The sequence below is a fragment of the Crocodylus siamensis genome, chromosome 2, assembly GCF_052110815.1.
Source record: "Crocodylus siamensis isolate JL-2025a chromosome 2, ASM5211081v1, whole genome shotgun sequence".
NCBI lineage: Eukaryota > Metazoa > Chordata > Crocodylia > Crocodylidae > Crocodylus > Crocodylus siamensis.
The window spans coordinates 182295333-182317557 of record NC_143396.1 but is presented as its reverse complement, the minus strand read 5'-3'; the positions used below and the strand labels follow the sequence as shown (position 1 = coordinate 182317557).

Here is a 22225-nt window from a genome sequence, read left to right as displayed (position 1 = left end):
GATCTTAGGAGTGGGGACTGTCTCCTATCATGGGTCTATGGATTGCCTGCCACAGTGGAGCCTCTGATCCATTGTGGGGGCTTCTAGGTGCTGCCGCAGTCCAAAGAATTAATAGCAAACTCCTAGAACAGCACTAGCTCAGATCTAACCTGTGGCAATTGCAGATTCCACATGAGCACACACAGCATGAGTCAAGGCTCTGGGTAGGGGAAGACTCTGCCAATTAATTAAATCCTTTCTTGGATCTGGCTACCATTCAGCAGAAACAAAAGCGTTTGTATAACCCACTGGTGAGTGTACATTACAGATCCCCTGCTGAGCTCAATCCACACAGGATATGAGTATGTTAGATCCCCAGCTAGGGAGTACTCACTCTTTTAGTTCAAGCTCTGTAGCAGCTCTGTACAAATCCTTAGCTGAATCCCCAGTGTGTCCACTGAGATGGAGGCCATCACACTTGCACAGATATTTCCAAATCTCCCTTTACCGGATACATCTATGGAATAAATTTGCTAAGAACATTTAGCAATTAGGGGGAAAGAATAATGCTGCCCAGCTTCACAAAGATGTGAATATATTTCCAGACCTTTCACCTTTCCATTGGGCATCACAAAATGAGACTTACTTCAACAAGGGTCTTGTCCACATTTAACTCTCTTCCTTTTGATGCAATCTGTACTTTTATGGCCACATGATGTTTCATCTCAAACACCAGAGTATTACCTTAGCTGAATACTGGGTACACCTAACAACAACACAGTGCAAATACAGTTTCAAAGAGGATCATAACTTGTCCAAATCAAAACCAGATTTCACTGGAAGAGCCAAAGGCATTTTCCCTCAATGACAGCTATTGTCATGCTGTATTCCAGCTTCCTGCCACCAACAACTCTTTTGGTCAGAGAGGTTTCAAGGTTGCAAAGATTTTTTTTCCTTCACCAGCAAGGCACACCTTTTGCACCTCATTTTAAGAATCGGACTAAAACACTTTCACCCAAACTTTATAAAATTGAAGCAGTATTAAAGTTTCACTTCAAAAGTTTTAGAAAGTCATGAGTGAGTGGAAATAAGGAGTAAGGCAACAATATATGCAAAGTTGCTATCGTGCCTACGTAGATGGAGAGACCTTTATCTTTTAATGGATAGCTAGAGTACCCTCTTATCCATTACAAGTTTTATAATACTGTTCACCTGTTTTTCTCTCTTGCTCTACTACATGCGATCTTAAACTGACACAAGTATTATTGAATATTTGTTTAAAGTCACTCAGACTGTGATTCAGGAAAGTACTTACACTAATATGTTTAACTTTTTACGCATGTGGTTAGGCCCTATTTACGCCAAATGAAGCAGGGGTTTTAGTGCTTCACAGAATGAAGGCCTCAACCTTGATGTTGTAATGATTTTTAAAAAGACAAATGCTTTCCAGTTGTCAAATGAAATGGGCAATGTATGTCATTCAGATTCACAATGAGCTCTTAGATTCTCCCTACCTATGACAGCTTAGGAACAATGGATGAAAGTAATGCAGCTAACATGCTACGCTATGATGCATGCTAATCTCGGATGGTATAAGAGGCAGGTTGGCCAGGTAGCTTTTATTGGCGGAAAAAGCATTTTTTTCTGGTCTTGCTGTTGCTGGCAACCATTACTTACAGTGTCTGAGTTTAATGATAGTCCAGAGTTTGGTTGCTTAAGTATACAATGATATTCTTTGGTGGCTTAAGCATATAATGACATTCTATTAAAAAAATAGTTCCATAGACATTAGGGCCTGGAAGGGACCTCAAGAGATCATCGGGTCCAGCCCCCCCCATAGGAAGGAAGTCAGCTGGGATCAAGCGACCCCAGCAAGAAATAAATCCAGCTGTTTTCTGAAGGAATCTGCAAAAAGGCTAACAATAAAAGGAAATCTAACCGAATAATTATTAGAAATCAGGAGACTCCGTGAGTGATCAGATCTGCTCAGGAAATAGCCCTTCTATGACTTTTTAATGGGATAAAAAGGTGCAAGTTCCTAATCAGATGAAGCGAGCAAACAAATAAATAAATAAAGCCACCTCAGCGTTTCATAGAAACACTAGCTTTTGCAAAGACTTGTTCAACCACAACCTAAATAATTCAAAGCATTGTCATTAGGGCAGTGGCACAGGCCTCCTCCGAAACAGGCACTTGCCTTATCACTCTACAGCAGATGCTTCAGTCAACCATTGGATATTGAAAACATAAATAATGAAACAAAATTTGGAGACAATAGTTTCTGGGCCGGGGACAAAATACTCACGGATATTGTCAGTCTCTGAGTAACCAAGCAGCAAAAGCTCAAGTGACAACAATAGCAAGGAAAAGAATAGAGACAAGTGAGGAGGCCTGAATCTGAATAAGGCCTAGAGCTGCACATGCTGCTGTTACCGTAGAAACTAACCTCTCCCCTGAAGAGGTTTGCCGGGGCATTGTTCGCGGGACACAAGATGTGTCATACACCAGATGGTCGTGTGCTGTATAACTCAGTTATCTGAGAGGACAGAGTAAAGGAATGCACGCTACAGATCTCTTCAGAAGCAGAGCAGGGCACCATCTGTTCTTTCAGACTGAAGGCACTTTTTTTTGTTTCCAAGAAAGGGTGCGGGGAGAACAAAATTAAAATGATTCACCATTCAGGAAAATAAATAAATAAATAATGCCCGATACAGTTGCCATATTTGGCTTTCATTTAGCTAATTTTATCCTTGAGCTCAATGTTAGGGGAACTGCGTCTTTACACATGGGAGAGTGGCAATTATTTCCCTCTCAGGAGTCTATCATTTAGAAATAAAACCCCTTTGAGACCTCGTGGGTTGTTCACCAGCTGAAAAACCCCAAACCCATTTTAACATATGGTCTTGGAAGTCTCTTCCCTCCTTCCTTTGGTTATGTACAAATGCTTACACAATGTGTGGGGGAGGGGATTCTTCCTTTCCAGGAATTGTTTTCCATTTCAGCCAGAAGTGGGAAAGGTTGGAGAGGGGGGAGAGCCAAAGAGCAAAACCAAAATCGTAGCTGATGTCGAAAGGAAACTTTAATCAGAGTTGAACACCAACCAGTGATAACAAATGTCTGTTAGCTCAGGCTGAATTGGGTATGGGAAGAACAAAATGCTCCGTGGGTGTGCTCCAAATGCCACTGAAGTGAAAAGAGAGATTCCCTGAATTTGGTGGGTGCTGGGAAACTCCCCATAAGAACTCATGAAAGTAGGGGGAACAGGACCAAAAAGATTGAGTACATATAGTACAGTACTTGAAAGGAATATTAAGTCTAGGAGCTTCAGTGCAAGGAAATTAGGAGAATAAATTGCAGTAGGCCAGTTGCAAGAAATCTGAACATGGCCTCAAAGTCACATAGCATAGGCTGGATTTTGCTCTCAAACACATTTAGTGGGAGTTACACACATGCACGTGACCCAAGGACAAAGCGTGGAGAAGGGCAGGATTTCATGTTGAGTAGGGTATAATACCCTTAAAAATGTGATGTAGCAGACCCAGGCTGTAGCCCTATTGATCTCAATCGTTTCTCCTATGCCTGAAGAAGGGTGCTTGTGCCCAAAAGCTTGCAATTAAAGACTTTTTTTGGCAAAAAATCTAGTTGGTCTAATGAAAGGTATCACCTCTACCACAAATTCTGATTCCATGAAGCAGACCCTGTGCTTTTCTTCGTCAGCCAGATTGTATCTTCTGGTCCAGTGTTGAGTGCAGGATTGGAAAGGGTGGTAGTAGTCCAAAATTACCTTTCTACCTCCTTCCCGGAGGTCTAAGTTCTGGCGCTCCTCTGAATTACACCAGTTTGTAAAGTCCTCCATTGGTATTAGGCCAGCACAGAACTGCAATGCGTTGTTCCCCTGTCTTTAAGCCTGCACCTAGGAACCAGCCAGCACACTGTCATGCTGTTGACTGTCCGTTGTGCAAAGTACCCCTCCAAGAGGAAGATTCTTCAGAGGCCATTTATGCCAGGAGGGAAGGAAAGGGAAGGGAAGGGAAGGGTGTTCTCTGGAGTGTCTGGCTATTACGCCCCTTTAGAAATGGGGAAGCTTCTCTGAGGATGAGGCAGAAATGAAGGTGGAGGGGCAGAAAAGGTGGGGAGTAGAAATGATGGCCAGCCCTTGTACAGGTTGGAGCAGGCAGGAGCTCCCTTCACCCCTGGGACAGCAGGGACAACAGCAATGGCAAGCTGGGGAAGAAAGGAATGGGAGGGGAGGAGAGGAGAGAGAAGGGGAAGGGAAGGAGAGGGAATGTGTCTTTCAGCATGAAGGTGAAAGGAGGGGGGGGATTTTTACCTTCCTTGTAACTTGTTTCCAGCTGCTGCTTCTGCGGTGCAGTCAGAAAGGGGTGTGTGGTCACTGTACCCTCTCTCGACCTGCCCCAAGAAGACCCATAACTCACAACTCCACTGAAATTCTCTGAATGATGCAACAATACATACATTTTAGTTATCCAGTTTCCATGTGTGTGTATGCACATGCAGGTATAACCATAAAATCCTAGTGCTTCCATCCCTATTAAAGCCCCCACCATGGAAAAACTGAAGATTAAAACACCTTTTTGATTGAAATAGCAGAGACACCTTTGAAAATACGGAAGCAAACATGTTGAAAATCCTTGGAATAATGGCTGCAGGCACACATGATGATCTGGGGGTGAATCTGTAGCACTTCATCAACACGCACCAATGCTTTTTGGTTGGAATAAATATATACACTTCACCATCAAAACATAACCAGAGCAAGTAATACATCTTCTTATGTCTTGGTGACTGCATTAAGGCCCATTACCTCTCCCCAGGTCTACACTCAGAACAGCCTGGCTATCTGGGCTATATGTACTGGAGACATCAAAGAATAGGAGGGAGGAGTCCTCAGTGTTAAGCCTTCATGTGTGTATGTAGTTTCTGACTGGTTTCCCTCAGTACACTGAGAGAGATAGTAGATGCGTGTACTGCCCATACACTTCCTGATATTCCTGCTGCATTATAGGGAGCAGAGCCAAACTGGACCACAGCCCCTGTGTGAACTCCCTGTATTCTGCCCCCACCCGCATGGCTTGATAATGGTCCCAATCTCAGCAGAGTCTTTGGAGACTGAATTTGCTCCTCAGTGCAGACTTGTTTAATTATCATTAAGGAATCCACAGTGCACAATTGGAATGGATCCAAAGCTACATTTATTGAAAACTCTGAGTCCTTACGCTGACTTCCATAGCCCCTGGAATGTAATTGGTTGTAATTTAAAGTCCCACATGTGCTTTATTACTTAGCACTTCCCTTTTTTTGAACAAACACTCCTCAGTGAGGACTCTGCACTTGTCAGGTGTGAAGCTTTAAAGCAAAACTGTTCTTGTTATATAAGCACCGGCCTTCCCAACCCCCCTTCAACAAATGATAATCTTAAAGCATAAAAATGTCCTATTTCATGTCCCAAACACAATAAATTATTAAATCTGGATGCCCAAAGAGAAATTAATTGAGAATGTTTCAGGACCTTGGAAGAGAGAGAGGTACTTAGCTGTGTGAGTCTAAAGTCAGGCAGTAGGCAGGGCAGGGTGGCACCTTAGAGCAGCGGTTCTCAGCCTTTTTAGACATTAGGCACTCCTCAATAGACTCAAGACACCCCTCAGAAAATGCCAGCTCTTAGCTTTCACTCACTTTCTGACTATGGAAAATAAGTGAGCCATTCTTCTATTGCAAAGAACTCAGAAAGACCACAACAGGTCAGAATGTTTTCAACGTTGTAGATTTCTATTTGAAATCTCTGGTTTTATTTTGTGAATCATATTTGCACACCTAACAAAACTAACATTGTGTGGAACTCCATGGCACCCTTGAAAGGATCTAAAGGCACCCTTAAGTGTCACGGCACCCTGGTTGAAAACTAGAGACTAACTGAATAAGAGTCATGAACTTTTGCAAGTGACTACTTAGTTCATCAGATGCCATTGCCTATCAAAGCCTATGCCTCTCTGAACCATCAGTCTCTCAGGGTGAAGGTTCATATTACACTTAGGCCATACTACATCTGTGGTATGTTAAGCAGTGTTAAAGGGCCTTGTTATACCTTATACTGTGAGCTGCACAGATGTTGATGGATCAAGTTTAGAGCAGTCACACGTTCAGACTGGTGGGGGCCTGGTGGACTGAAAGGTAAGAATCCCTCCCTCTCATTCCAGTCTTCTCCCCCTGCCCCCCAGTTTCCCCTGCCCCTGGGGCTTCACCCTGCCCAGACCCCACCCCACCTCTCCCCTCCCCAACACCTTTCCCCTGCCCCCCAGGGCATTACTTACTGGTGGCTGCTTGTGCTGTCTGTCTCAGAGGAGCAGGCAGGGAACCTGCCTGCCAGTTGCTGCTCTTTAAGGGTGTGTGAAATGGGCCCTATTCAGTTTGGATTTGGACTCCACCTGAATCAAGGACAGTGATTTAATCCATTGATTCAGATCACTATCCCTAATTCGATTCAGCTGACTCCAAATCTGAAGATTTGATGCCAATTCAGAGAATCAGTGATTCGGACATAGACACAGTTGTAAAAGTTTTTTCTACATACCTCGAAGTACCAGCAGGACTTGTGAATGCTGTGATGCTGGGGCACATGGAACATCCCACAGGAGGGGGGGGGGGGGGCCCTCCATGTGCTTGGTAGTGAACCTGGAAGTGGACTGGAACTACTTCCAGTCCACCTCCAGGTCCACTGGGGAGCAGGCCACCCCCACCCCCTGCGCCCTTCCAGCTCGGCGATCGGCCGCGAGGGACCCCCTGGTGCCCCTTCCAGACCCAGGAGGCACCAGTTACCTTGTGCCAGCTGGACTGCTGAAGCGGCCCTGAGGGTTCCCTGCACCCTCTACCCACTGCAGCAGTCTGGTAGTGGGGGCTTCTGCCTGGCTGTGACCTGCTCTGCACCTGCCAGACTTGGATGGGGACTGCAGAGACAGTAGAGGCATCTGCCCCTCTGGGCCAGCTGCCAGTGGACTGCGGTTGCAGGGTTGGCCTTTGTGTGGCACTACTGCCATTTCTGCCCCCTGCCTGGCCATGTGGGCAGGTATCACCTGAAAGATGTTCTGGGTGTGGTGGCCTGCTTTGAACTGTCAAAGCATGTCCTCCTGGTCCCATTTGGCCAAGAGGTCAGTCACAGCCATCTGGGTCCAAGATGCCAGCTCTGAACAAGAAGGGTCCTGCCACTGGCCTCCCTAGCAGGAATTCTGGTGTTCCTTATTGGAAAACTGGAAAAACCCTGATGAAAAAAAATGCCAAAGTCACTCTGTAAAATACCCCCAAATCCATGTTTCTCCACAAGTAAAACAAAAGACCACTATAAAGACAGAGACCAAGACAGACAGTGATCAGTTAGACAATATTTTATTGATATATCTTGCAGTGTTAAAGTAAGTGTCTTATCATAATAATAAAGTGAATTCTAAATACATGTTTCATTAAATCATGAATACATGTTTTGCTGCACTCCCACAGGGTGATGACTCCCACACAAGGGGTTTGCCCCCTGACTGAACACAGGGTTTGGCCTTCTCACAAGGGGTACAACCCCCCCAACAGAGGGTTCAACCCCCACACAAGGTGTACGGGCTCCCAACAGGGGATTCAGCCCCCACACAAGGGGTATGCCCCACAACAGGGGAGTCAACCCCCAAACAAGGGGTATGGGCCCCCAATGGGGGCCAAATGGCCCCCACAGGGGCTACCACCCCCCTTGCAAGGTCCACATGCTCCACCCCAGCCCCCCAATTGCTGCCCCACCTGGACCCATCCCCCACCAGTTGTTACAGCCCCTCCCAATGGCTACCCCACCCAGCCCCACCCCTGCTCCCCCAGGCCCCCCAATGGCTTCCCCATGCAGCCACACCACCCCAACTTGCACCCTCAGGCCCCCACAGCTACCCCCACAACCCCAGGCACCATTACTTTAAAAAAACCCAGAAAAACAAAGGGGGGAAAAAAAGCTTCTGCTTATCTTAGAAGCAGGGGTGAGGGCACTCCAGGGCCTCCTGGCAGAGCTCCCCAAGGCAGCACAGGGCAGTAGGGGGGCAGCAGGGCCGCTGGGGCTGTCAACCTGCCCCGCATTGTGCGGGGGAGGCCCCAATGGAGTGGGGGGGCAGGGATGTGGGCACTTGGGGCCAGCCAGGGCAGGGGTCGGGGGCCTCGGGGGGGCCTGGCGGGGGGAGGGGCCAGCCCCAGCAGGAGACAAGGGTCTTGGGGGAGCTGGCAGGGGTCAGGGCCAGCCAGGGCAGGGGTCGGGGCCGGGCACAGCAGTGGTCAGGGGCCTCGGAGGCCAGGAGAGCTGGGGGAGTGGGCAGGATCATCAGGGTTCCCCCCCATGGCTCCCTCCCCCAGCTCCCCCGACCCCTTACTCACCAGCACCAGAGCCCTGGTGCTGAAACATGTGGCCTGGCTGGCTGCATGTTTCAGCAGCAGGGTGAGGGCCAACCACAGAGACGCTCTGGCCTCTAGTTGCCTCAGGGCACGGTCAGGGTCCATGCCCTGCCCCGTTTTTTTAAACATTGATTTTTTTTAGACCCCTGGATATCCAGGGGTCTAATTTTTTCCCTGTGCTGCAAGTTTACAGTGCGGGGAGCATTTTTTTGTTCCTGCATGTGCCTGTTGCCCCACCTCAAAGGGGTATGAGGAGGGGCAAGAGGCACGTGCATGCTCATGTGGACGCGCTCCTTGTGTGTCATATAGGTCAGGTACTGGCATTACATATTTACTGGTATAAGTGACCGGAAACTAGTCTATACCCATAACAGAACAGAAGTTCAGCACACAGAAGTTCAGACTGGTTTAAAAATGGCATAACCCAGTCTAAGATTTGTACCCCCCACCAAAGGGTGAATGTGTGCTGTGTTTGCTACTGGTGTAAACTACACTGTTTACAGAAAACCATGTAACTTAGATCAATTCCTAGTTCCATTTTGCAGGGAAGGAATCTTTGGTTATTTGGTTTCCAAGCAAACTTTGTTTTATGTGTGTAATAGTTCTATGTACAACTGCTGTGTTCAGTCACATAGAACCTCATCCACCTAACCAAATATTGTACCTGACATAAGTTGCACATTTCCTTCTGTATAGTGTACTACCTAGAGAAATCTAAATTAGACAGAATATTGCAATTTAAACTTAACATAACTTGTCCTGATCAAATCAGAGCAAAAATGGATATGCAGAATAAGGTTTACAAGTGGAGATTAGGTTAAAATGATTAATAAATGTCCTAGTTCATGTCTGATCAATACCTTATGAAAGAAGCCTCCAGTTTGTTTATAATCCTGGTTCATACATACCCATATCACTTTCTATTCATGCGTTCACAGCCATTGCTAACATATCCTCCTCACACTTTTAACACCTATTACTAATTTGTAAACTTTTTACAACTTAATTATTGGTATACACTTAACAGAAATCATGACTGAAAATTGTCCTTTTTTTCAGCAGCTTCTTTTGTAATCCCATTCACAGGCCGATCAACATCTAATTTCCCTCTTAAGTGCAAAAACAAAGCAAACAAAAGCAAAGCAAAACAAAACAAAACACACATATACACACAAGCTGATTTGTGTCCCACTAAATTACTATACTGAAATGGGTCGGAAGAGAATGTTTCATAATATGAATTTCTGCATTATAATTAACAGAAATGGCAAGTAGCAATGCCCAGGAGGGAGACAGAGAGTGAGAGTGAGTGAGAAAGAGAGAATGTTTACTTAGGACAAAACCCAAAGATAGCTGTTAACATTTCTGTTTTTGGAAGCTAAACCAGGAATTTAGTATACAAAAGCCCTGCTGACTAGCAGAAGCTTTTCAACTTGCCACATATTGGCCTGATGAACTATTAGAAATAGAAAACTGCAACAAAATATTTCAGCACCATTTGCTTTAAAAACTAGCTGAAATTGTCCGTGTAAGAGCCTTTGTTACATTTATGAATATGGTAAATGATGGCAAGGAAATTAGTAAAGACTCTAGTCTCTCCTACAAGATTGTTCCAAGCAAAGCCTGCTATAGACGGCAGATCTCACTTCTGCACCTGGCTGAGTGATTTACCAGAAACTTGACAGAGTTGTGGAAGCTTTATTTTCTTTGTTCCATGGGTGCCTGCCATGGAGAGCCAAGGCTGGATTAACTGATTCTAAATCCCTGGGCAGTTTGCCAGAGCAAGGCTAGCGCTGAAGAAAATGGAGCTCCCTGAGATGATTTCAGGACAAGCTCTAAGTATCAGTTCTTCCTAGGCTCAGAATCCCCAGGCAAAGAGCATAATGCTTCATGTCAAGCTGGTAAGCTTTTCCCTTCTAGGCTCTAGTTGCCAGTCGGCGTGGGAGTTATGTGAGCTTTCTGCCTGCCTTGGACAATGGTGTTTCTTTTGGGCCAGTTCTTCTCTGGCAACAATCCATCACTCATAACATAGGCCTCTTTTCAGTGGACAATGTACTGTATTGGAATAATGTGCATGGACAAATCCAACAACATGCCTATTCAGGGTCTCCATTTTCTCTTTTGCTAGCACAGCCATTTTGCTTCTAGAGCTCCCATTGCTCTCATGTTAGCTTTTGGCTAGCTGTTGTTCAAAGGGACCTAAGAATTCCCATGCTGAATCAAAATGGGGGCCCATTAAGTCCAGCATCTTCCACTACATGCTTCTGAGGCAGGTACACAAGCACATAGCACATACTAGCCCCTTTCACATTTGGAGGAAAACTACCTAATTGTGTATGAAATTTTAAGCAGTTTTAACTATGCCTCCCTTTTGTACTGCCAGATTTTGCTGTGTCCAGACCGGTGCAATATTAACAGTGTTACACATGATCAAAAAGACATCTTCCTGCCTCTAACTGCCATGGCTTGAGAATGCTGATGATCTAAAAGGGTGGTGCAACCTATTGGTTTGAAAACTGGAAGAAGAGCCAGAAACTCATGAGTTCACAATCCCTCTGTGGTCTTGGGGAAGTCATTTAGGATGAGATCCAACTGTTAAAAGAGTCTCATTGACATAGATTTTGAGACTGTGAAGATTTACCCATATACTTAATGTTATGCATGAGCATCTGTGTAAATCTCTGTAGTACTGGAGGCAGAAATGAGAGAGTCATCAGGCCCAAAATCTCTTTGCCACCCCAGTAAGAAAAATGATGTAGTATTAATCCACTCCTCAGCAGTTTGTTATAAAAAATAATTTAAACCTTATTTCAGTTTTGTTCCTTCAGACATATGAAAATAATCTTTACTTTTTATTTCTCAAGAAGCAATTCATTTCTTGCCCAAAGTTTTCTATCCTCATGGAAAAAAAATTGGATTTGGAATGCCTTCACCATCCTCCGAACCGATGATAAACCAATGTACAGGTGTCTGCTAACAGTAGGTGTTAACTTGCTGAAAATTGCTGTTTAATCTGTGAATACACCAACTTATTTCTGTTTCAGATAGCATTTGAGCACTGTATTTGTCCATTACATTCGTTGAAACAGACCTTCCTTTATAATATGGGAGAAGTTTAAGGTAAAAATGAGTGATGTCTAGACTTCTGTTCTTCTGTATGATTCTATGCCAAAGGGAAGTGAAAATCAGCATCATATAATTATCACTGTCTGCAAACATTTCAAACTCCACAACTTCCAAATCTCACAATAATAGAGGCCATAAAATACCTTTTGCCTTATCAATCATTTGGATTAGTGTCCTAAAGGCCCCCAAATCAGAGTTCCACAACCCTAGGAACTGAACAATCACATAGAAGAAGACAGTTTCTTGCTCCAAAGCATTTGTCATTTAAATAGACAAAACAATGGGGAAGGGGTAGGAAGCAGCAGTGTGCAAAGAGACTTGCCCTATGGTTATAAAGTAAATTAATAGCTTAGAGATGAATAAAGACCCAATGTCCAGCATTCCAACATAGGCCCCTATCCATTCAGTAGTAGGGGTGTGCGAAATGGGCCCTATTTGATTTGGATTTGGCCCGAATCGGGGACAGTGATTCAATTCGTTGAGGCAGATCACTGTCCCCGATTCAATTTGGCTGAATCTGAAGATTCAATGCTGATTCGGAGAAGCTAAGGCACAGACACAAGGTTCTGGATTCCAGGCACTTTAATCCATTATTAGATCTGGTTGTAAGCCCTTTTATACAGGTCTCTGGTAGCATAACAAACTTGAAATGGTTTGATACAGAGATGGTATTAAAGAAAATTAGACACGTTAGTTTTTCTTCTGGCATATCTTTCAGGAATGCCTCGAGCTCTAAATATTGGTGGTTACCTGAGGGCATGCATCCTTTTCTTTCCTGGAAGCATGTTTAAGACCTCAGAATGAAGCAGACAAATCAGAGAAGGCCCAGAAGACTTAGGAACTGGTACCATGTGTTTGAAAGGAATAATTGGATCCAGATCTGGTTTAAGAGTCATACATGTAGTAAACAGAGAGGATATTTGCAGATAGATCCCTTCTGAACAGAGTTTCTGAGGATTCTGGTGATGGTGGTGGTTTCTGAAATGGATGAGGACAATTTCATGCAATTTCTGTGTCATGTGAACTGCTTTTGGTTCCTTTGACATAAAATGTGCAATTTTATTGTTTATTGTGGTTTAACTGCCAGTAAGAAAATGAAGACGTGGTCTTGGAAAGATTAGGTTCCAACAGCAGGATTCTTGGTAGCAGCACAATGCTTCTGGAAATAAGCATAAGCATGAGCCTAGCTGATTTTAGGAAGAGCTACAAGACATTTTTTTTAGCTTAGGTCTTCCTAACCAGTTAAATCCTGTTTTTCAACTCTCTGGCAAAGGTGTGGGCAGCAGGAAAGTATGTAGCAAAATCATTTTTATTTATGTATTTATACTGAAGGGTGATGGGCCCAGAATAAAGGTCAATGAAGATCTGTCTGCTGTTCACCAAGTCTGTGGGTGTTAGAAGAAAACAGAGACATAGCACTCCTATCCTATATTTTATTAGGAAATTAACAGGCAGATTATTAACCTGAAATTACAAAGTGAATCTCATTAAAAACAGATTAAAAGTCATCAGAATTATTTTTGATTTCTATGAAACATAATGCCCAGAAATAATCCCTGTTTACATCTGTAAATTTTGACACCCTTAACATTTAACTACTATACAGCAGCAAAATTGAATCATTTTACCACAGTCTGTAAAATAGATACAGTATGATTTTCTCTGAAGTCCAACTGAGATATGTGAAATGTTTCAAACAAAACCTGTAAATATAAGCAACAATCTGAAAAGATTCCCTGTGAGCTCAGTTTGACGCACACCAGTTTTTCTGATTACTGTTATATGTTAGTGTGGTGAAATGAGCTGCTATGTAATATTATGTGGATAGAGGGTATCAATTTTGTAGCATTATTTCTGAAGTCCAATTCCTTTCCAACTAAAAATTCAGATCTTGGCTATTTGCATACGTCACTAAAGCAGTGAAACAAAGTCAGTGAACTCCCCTCATCACCGGCTTCCTTCAACAGCAGTTAACCTGGTTAGTAATTTGGGCTAAGAATTTGTTTGGCAACCTCCAGTATTCAATCACTCCCTTTCATTTACATTCAGGATAAAATGCCTTGCTGGTGTGGAGAGAGCAAATTGCACCACTCCCACTGAAATCCTCAAGTAGGGTGCAAATTGTGCACAGGCCTTGTGCTTCTGCCTTTTTACACAGGGATGCATTGCAGCTTATTTCTTCTAAATCCAAATCCTGCTCACTTTTGTATGCGAGAGTAGTCATGTGAGGCCAAATTCTGCTTATTATTACAAACAGAAATATAGTGTAACTGTTAACTTCTGTGAAGTTACTTGAGATTTACAATGGCGTAAATGACAGCAGAATGTGGCCCTCTGGCTTGAGGAAGGGGTACCCGTGAACAGTGAGCAGGATCTGGGGCTTGAGCCAAAGGCCATGCAAATCAATGGAAATCTTTAACTTCAATGGGTTTAGCTCAGGCCCTTGGTCCCTTACATAAGGACTAGAGCCTTTATGATACTGGGCAATGAGCTAAGAGTCTTCAGACCCTGGTTCAGGAAAGCACTTAAGTCCATGCTTAATGTTAAGTCCCCATACAGACTTAAAAGATGTCCTAAGTTGGTATCTCTCTTCCTATGAGAACTGTGAAAGATCAAAAACTGGCAGGTACAGTGATTTGACCAACAAGATCCAGTTTCATTAGACTTTTTGCATGCATTTTGTTAAAGATTAAAGAAAAAAAAGCTGGACAAAATAGATCTAGAAAAATATAAAAGCAGTGAACTTTCTTTTCTAAAAGACTTTCTGGACAAGCACATTCAGATAATTCTTTGGCAGCTATTTTCTAGAAAGCAAAATAATTCCTTCAGTATTTTTCGTCCCTAACAAAAATTCATTTCTCAAAAAGAAATCTACAGCACTTCCCTCTATAAATAATATTGTCCCAGATTAAGCATTAGTTCTTCCCTGAAGAAAAACAGATTAAAAAAAAAAATCTAGTCAATATCAGATAAATGTTTATGTAACAACCTAAAATGGAAACAGAAAAAAGGAAAATCATTCAGTGTGTGGTTTGTCATTCTCTAGAACGTTAGCGATATGTTTATACAAGAAACCCAACATAAATTACCCTATCTTGAAAAATCTAACTAGCAAACTCTATTGCTATCAGCAGATTCATAAACAGAATGTACATATTACTAAGTTCAAGTATTATTATTTCTTTTCTGAAAAGGAAACACAAATTCCTTGCCATTCTGCCTGTGTTATATGTAGTTTTGGTCTTTCTGAGCAACAATAAATCATACTCTGTTGTTCTTGAACAACATAAAAATGGAACTTAAGAATGTACTATGTTAAAACAACACAGCACAGAGGCTTTAAGGTGTGTTAGCTCGGTACAGTAGTCATGTGTACTTTCATATGGCTGCTGAGCTTAATACCTTCCAGATTCACAACCTTCAGTTCCACTTAAAAGGGAAAAGGAGGCAGGGTGAGGGGAAAAACTATATCATGATACATCATCTTGGACTCTTCTTGGTACTGTCAGTTGTTCATAGGTTGGGAGAGTGTTGTTAGGGAGGAAGATATCTGGATTAACAGCATTGCTTCTTTGAGATGATCTGTTGCTGCCTTGGCCTCCCTGCTGACTGGAAACTAGATGCTGCAGCATATCTGTGATGAGGTTCAGCTTCTGGTCCATTTGTGTTATCTACAAAAACAAAGGGAAACTTCATGTAATGTTGGAATAATAAGAGACAACATAAGAGAAAGGAATAATAAGACACAACGTAAGAACGAGAAATTAAAAATAGCATTTGCATAGTTAGAGCTGGCACAGACCCCTCCTGTACACACGGCACATTCAAAGCTCTGAAGGCACAATCTTAGAAAATGACTGCAGAAACCAAGATACTGAATCCATTCATTATGCTGGAGAACACGCAAGTGTTGGTTTGAGCAAGTCTTGTTAATATTCTAGCTTGGAATGTGCTTTGATGTTGGTGTGGTTACACCAGTGTAAATGCAAGAAGGATCAGGTTCTGAAAGAGACCCACACATCAGAATAGAGTGGTAACTGGAAAGCAGAACTTGGTGTGGAAAAGCATAATCAAAAGTAGTCTTTTTTTTTGTCTCTTTAAAGCAGTTTAAACTTCTGAAATGACAATGTTTGCTAATCACTTCAACATGCAACAGCAGATTCCTGCTCTACTTGTAATCATGTAATACACTGCTTGGGAACAATGCTTCTAATGTGTTGTTTGGGCTCCACTGCTTCATCATGCCTCTTCATGCTGCTCATGTCAATAAAGGTAAAATGGAAGATTAACTAGTCAGAGGTGAAATCCCTTCTGGCACAGGTATGTAGCAGCTGGATCCCATGACTACTGCCTGTTTACAACAAACATAGGAAGCTCATGGGAATAACAGTGGGGCACAACAGAATTTGGCTCTGCTACCCCAGTCCTCCAATGGTACAACCTCCATCTACCATATTTACCTAAATCCAAGATGACTTTGAATTTAAGATGATGCCCCAGTAATTAAATACTACTATACATGGAAAATTTTAAGTTTTAAACATATTTATCATATAGCTTCTAATTATTGTAGGATCATCTTAGGTTTGTCCTCCTGACACCTTTGTGGTGGGAAAAGCAGCAGCAGGGGGGCAAGCAGTGCAGAAATCAGTAGCAGAGAGGAAAGTGGTCTGATCCCTTACTCCTTCCTCCATCCACCTGCCCCACCACTACTTGCTGATGTCTGCCGCACCAGCTACTTGCTTGTCATCCCCTGTTGACTTCCACACTCCCTTCTCCAGCTACTCTTTACCCAATTTGGTGGTCTTGGCTCTAGCTCCAGCCCAGGGCACTGAGAATATGGTGGTTCTGGCCCTAGCCAAGCAGCAGTGGTGGAGACAGCTTCTGGCCCAGTCCTGGGTTAGGACCAAAGCCCAAGCCAGAGCTGCACCAGCTCTCCCATGCTCTCTCTGGGCTATACACTATGTGGTCTCCTTTGTGCTTCCCACACCTAGAACACACGATCTCCCTCCCACTCCACCCACCCTGCACCATGCAGACTCCCCAGGTTGGGGTCAGAGCCAGGGCCAAAACTGGAGCTGTAGCAGTCACCTGGCCTGGGCCATACTCAGATGTAGGAAGAGGTTTCTGTCCCCCCGTGTTGAACAAGGAAAAGAACCTCATCTTGGATTTGAGTAAACACAGCAAGTTATTTTGTCAGTGATGTCATTTAAAGCAGCTCAGCAACTGTTCCAAGCTGTGGGAGGGCCAAGTTGGCTTTACAGTTAGTGGGAAGTCACTTGCTCCTTAATTGATACCCCCTCATTCCTGCCCCAAACCTCACCTATTTCTTGGACAGTAGGTCCCTAAATTAATCTCTTTGAACTTCATCTTCAATTTTTTTTCTATTTTAAGGAGAAAATATTGTGAGAAATCAGAATTCTTCATTAGGAAAGGCTAAATAATGGATTTGCCACAAACCTAGAATATATCTGCTACCCAGGAGAAAACCAGGACTGAAATCCTCAGTCAGATTCTCCGTGTCCAGTTTCTTTCTGAAGAAGTAATTTGCACCCACTGTTGGCATAGGATACTAAATCTCTGTTTTGGCTAAGCACTACTGACTGAGGCACTGGGGGTAAGGGTAAAGGGTAGGGGCAGATTTAAAGCTAGTTTATTCCCTGCCCACAGCTCTATACCTAGACTCCCGGTGGCAAACTTTTAGTATTGGGCTCCCCTTTGCCAAAGATTATGATAATAATCATCATTATTTTCACCATTTTGGGGCCCCCTTTCTGTCTGGGCAGCCACCCGGTTCACCCATGCCTGTGTCTGACCCTGCCTGTCCACAGACATGGAAATTGGATTGGTGCCCCTTTTGAGATTGTTCTCCTTCAGTACTTTAAGCAGCAGGAGCTGTTTAAGGAGTCCAGAGCTTCTTTTCCAAGCTCTCACTTCCTTCAATAAGTGTAAAGAGCAAGCTACATTTTCACCCTAAGACTTTTAGCTTTAGTGATGATAGACTTGAAGATGCTAAGAAAGAGAGGTTATATATGAGCAGACATGCCAGCTTTACAAAGAAAAAAAGTACGATGAAGAATCCTGACAGAAATATGTATCACTGCCTTGGGTATCAGCTAGAAAGCAGTGAAACAAAGGTATAGAAAGCAGTTAGAGTGCAAGAAGGAGCAATTTATATATGTCTGGCTATCATCCAAGTATCAGTAAGAGACATTAAGGCTGAATAGAACATCAACAAATCTGGAGGATTTCAAGACGGACTAAAATCATTTTCCACTATACAGAAAAATGCTAGTCCTGTCAAATGCTCTATATAACTGCTGGGAAGCAGAAATAGGAAATTTAAAAATATGAGGTGCCAGAGATTTATACTTTGCAGCTGTTTTTGAAAACATGAGACAAAGCATCCTAGATAGTCCATGAAACACTAGTAAGGCTGGATGGAAATGGCTGTTGAAAGATGAGATTCTTAAAATGAGCAAGTTTAACAACATATAGTGCAAGACTTCTCAAAAGGAGAAATGGAAAATGGCCTTTACTTCATTCTCTTAAATACAGTCTCACCACCCCCAGGGAAAGGTGCATGTTGTATGAGAGATCCCCATTGTGGATGGTCAAATGATAATGCTTCAAGACACGACAGCAAGAACTAAAAGTTGAAGCTAGTGATGTTTCCTGGATGGTACTTGTTTGAGATCACCAAGCTGGCCAAATTGGGTAACCTCTGAAAGAGTCAGAATCAAAAGCTACAGTCTTATAGCAGCCTTCAGAGGCAAGGAGAGCAGTCCTAGAATAAGAGCAGTCCTTTTACCTAAGTATTTATTCTATTGCTTTTCTAGGAGAATTATAGTCTATTTTTTAATTACTGTTACTTCAAACAGGGATTGCCAGAGGAAACACTGACCAAACATGTACAGAAACATGTATATCTTGGAGCCTTTGCAATGGTGAGCAATTGAAAATGACAGTGGATTGGACTGAGATCTGGGTAGTCCTTCAACAGCTGTGCACTTACTAAAGAATAAGTGAGACTTGAGTATTCTTACAGGGGAATGAATTCCTAGAGATAATTTTCTAATTTTCTCTAAGGGACCTGGGTTAGCTTCTGCAGCTGTGCCGTGTAGGCGGCCCACAAAAGCAGATGCAGCAGCTAATTATTGTTGAGTTGAGCCACCTGAGATAAAAAGTCAAGGCTTTCTTCCGTGCTCCTGCTTATCTTTGTGAGCCTGCAGAACCATGTGGCTGTGTTTGTACAATAAAACAGAGCTTGTTGGTTTTAGTTATTAACTTTTAATCTGTTGTGTTTATCTGTTTATAAATAAATCAATCCTAAATGAACTTAGAGCTTATATGGGGCTTGCTCCATAGCCCAGAAGCAAATGGTAATTATATGAAGTTGTAAACTTTCAGTGATTTCACTGGCTTTAGGTTTAGACCAAAAAAGGGCCAAGTCAACAGCCTTCTTCAGATATTGCAAGGGAAGAGAAAGTGTAGGTTTCCACTACATCACTTCACTGGCGGGCCTTTGCCCTGTTCTGGGCGTCCTCCAGTGTCAAATCCTGCTCATCTGATGCTGAGCTGGGACCAATGGTACATTTCACAAAAGAGAATGAACAGCCATTAAAAGGCAATGGTCATCACTGATATACTGGAACATGTGAATGGTGAAAGGCTCTGCATGCTGGTACCCCATAATCTTTTTGTTTGCAATCAAATATTAATGCCTGCTTTATCCCTGCAAAATACTATTATTTGCTTACATCAAAGACAACTATGCCAGTTAAAATTTTTTTTACAGCTCAGCATTAATAACAGTACCATATTTATTAAACTGGATTTAAATGCATTGAATGCATCTTGTATAGAAATGTATCATTTACTCATGATTCATGCTTTCAAACACATTTATTTCATTAGAAATTAACCATGATGCCAGATTGTATTAAGAGTAAAGCAAACAGAAAATCTGCTGATGTTGCTATAACCTTTTTGGACAACTCTGATCCTTTCACTTACAGCAGCAAAGTATTCTAATAATATAGAAAACTAACTCAATTTGATTTTGCCTTTGGAATGAAAAATTAAAGAGCGAGCTTTCTGGCAGATTTAGGTTTCATAGAAAAAGAATATGAATACCAGACAGACGTCATCAGATACTTAAATGCAATTCAATGGGTGCATCTACATGTTCATTATTGCACTGTAATTACAGCACATTAGGTTTAGTACCTGAAATAACAAACTAATAGACTAATTCTACTGTGCATAAGCACAATTTTTGCCTGCCATGCTAATGCACAGCAGAATTAGTCTCCAGTGCATTTAGCTTCTCATGTAGATGCGCCCAGTCTGTCTGTGTGTGTGCGTGTGCATGCATGTGTGAACACACGTGTGCATTTTGGAGAGGTGCTGACAGTAGCAAGTTGGGTTTGAACCCTTCTGCTACAGAGTTATTCTATACAATCGGATACAGGTATTGTATGAAAGCAATATTTCCTACTCACAAAAACAAATGCCCCCCTTTAAAAAATAATTGTGTGTCCCCCTTAAAAAATAATTGTGCTCACAATTCAAATCAGAGACAGACTTGAAGTTAACCAGATTTACACCCAGCTGAAGATCTAGATCAGAGAAACCAATATACATGTTGCTGAAGCCCCTTTAAACTGAAACAATAACAAACCAGTTTGGCTCAAAGACTGAAAGTTCAGAGAGCATATTTGGAATCACCCACCCTGAGAAAATCTTACAGAATAAATTTACTCTTTTTCTGAAAAAGCCATGCTGAGATGCGATTACTGCTATACACTATATGACATGTTTGCAGAAGAAACTGTTCTCCATAGTTAGACATAAAATGACATGCCAAAATGTATAAAGGCATCAGAGGCATTCCAGGAGATGCTGGCAAATAGGACAAAACTTGTCCTTGTGAGGGAAAAGCAAAGAAAAGATTCTATGGTCTTTATACAATTAGCTGTTTAAATATTCTGTAATTTTAAATATCCATAACAAACCTACAGTAGAATTAATAAAAAAATGAATTAAAACAACTAAATGGATAGGATTCTAGAAAGAAGTCCTCATTCCTGCTCCAGCCCCTTTACACCAGATTAAATAGCCAGAGTAACTTAAAGCCTCTACTGTGGTTGGAGGATGGTTCTCCTTCATGTAGCCCTTTTTAAGGCAGCTGTAAGGTCACCTGCTGATGACCCAGCTACAAGCTCTAGTGTAGAAAATATACTGGAAAAAAGAGAGTGAGGGCAGCAGGAGTCTGTATGGCTGCGGGAACACTAATACATGCTACAGAGATTCAGGACAGTCCGGCGGCCCATAAGAGCATGCTCGAATAAGAAGAACCACAATGGCTATCTAAATTATGCCTGGCTGCTCCAAGATTGAGACAGTATGTTGCTTCTGCCCCTGTGCTCTGAATTCTGAATCGCTTCAAGTATTTATAATACTAGCTGCTTTATTTTGTATATTTAGGGTAATTCTTATTCTGTTATTCAAAGTATGATATTTTGTCTTATACACCACACTCCAGAATAAGATACAGACCACATTTACTTGAATATAAAATTACCTTGAATAAAATATACTATTTGTTATACTTTTCCAGGTAATCTAGTTATTGGAGGTTTGCCTTGAATTTGTTCCCATCCCATTGCTACAGCAGGGAAAATAAATCTGGCGGATCACGCAGCCCTCTTGATTTCTTTGTATGCAAATGTAAGATGAGGGGCTTTCCCTCCCATACTGATTCAGGGAAAAAAACCTCATCTTGTATTTGAGTAAATATAGTATCTTGTTGTTGAAAGCCAGACTGAAGAAAGATTTTGCCTTGTAGTAACCAAGTAGCAGCAGCTAAGGAGCTGAACCTTCTCAGTGGCCTACTTCCTGTGGATCCCCTGCAGAGTTATTTTCACTTTAGTGAGAGAAGAAGCTTAAGTGGCAGAAACTAGTGTTACTTATTTCCTCACTTATAATATGTGCCCCAATTTACAGCAGCTGTTTTTGGGGGAGGAGGGGAGAGGGAGAAGTGTGTGTTGTATGCAAAACGAGAGGTGCTGAGTATGTGGGGGCCCAAGGGCCCTGGCCCCCCTTGAGAAGAGGGCTTTCCACATGTCCATCATCTTAGGCAAAAATTAAAGTCAGCACCTATGTGCAAAACACTATGGTACCTATGAGGCAAGAGGTTCCTTCCCATCCTATGTTACTTAATACAACTAGTAACTTGCAATTATCCAACCCAAAAGCTTAGCATAGAGAGTAATGGCATAGTGCTCATCAACAAAATCTAGTAATTGCATTAGTACTTAGAATAAGACTATAAGAGTTAAAATATGGAGAGACAAGGAGAAGGAACAGAATGCAGATGGCTAAATAAGTATGTAGATCTGATCAAATGTCCCGTAGTTTACAAAGACTAATAGCCTAATTCTGCACAACCCTACACAACCCTAACATAACTAGCAAGTAGTACTTAGGAGAACAATTCTTGAATTGAAAAGAACTACTTGTGTAAGGATCTTAGTGAAGACTGGGGGAAAGGTCTCTCTCCTGCTCCTCACGTCTTCTTACTGAAAATGATCTGACTGGTTTTTATTCTGCTACATCTCAAACCATATTGTGCTGAATCATGTATATTCACTCTTCCTTGGAAGAGAAACTCCATTTCAGCCAAACCATT

General features: G+C 42.4%; 1 protein-coding gene across 5 annotated transcripts in view; it reads right to left on the bottom strand.

The window, feature by feature from the left end:
• Positions 1-12951: 12951 nt before the first annotated feature.
• The window catches only part of KCNQ1 (potassium voltage-gated channel subfamily Q member 1), a 613215-nt gene continuing 603941 nt past the window's right edge, over positions 12952-22225 (bottom strand). For all 5 annotated transcript variants that reach the window (XM_090032512.1, XM_090032508.1, XM_090032510.1 and 2 more), the window contains one exon: positions 12952-15203. In XM_090032512.1, coding sequence (XP_089888638.1) covers positions 15003-15203 — 201 coding nt within the window. In that variant the 3' untranslated portion in view covers positions 12952-15002. The remainder of the gene's footprint in view (positions 15204-22225) is intronic.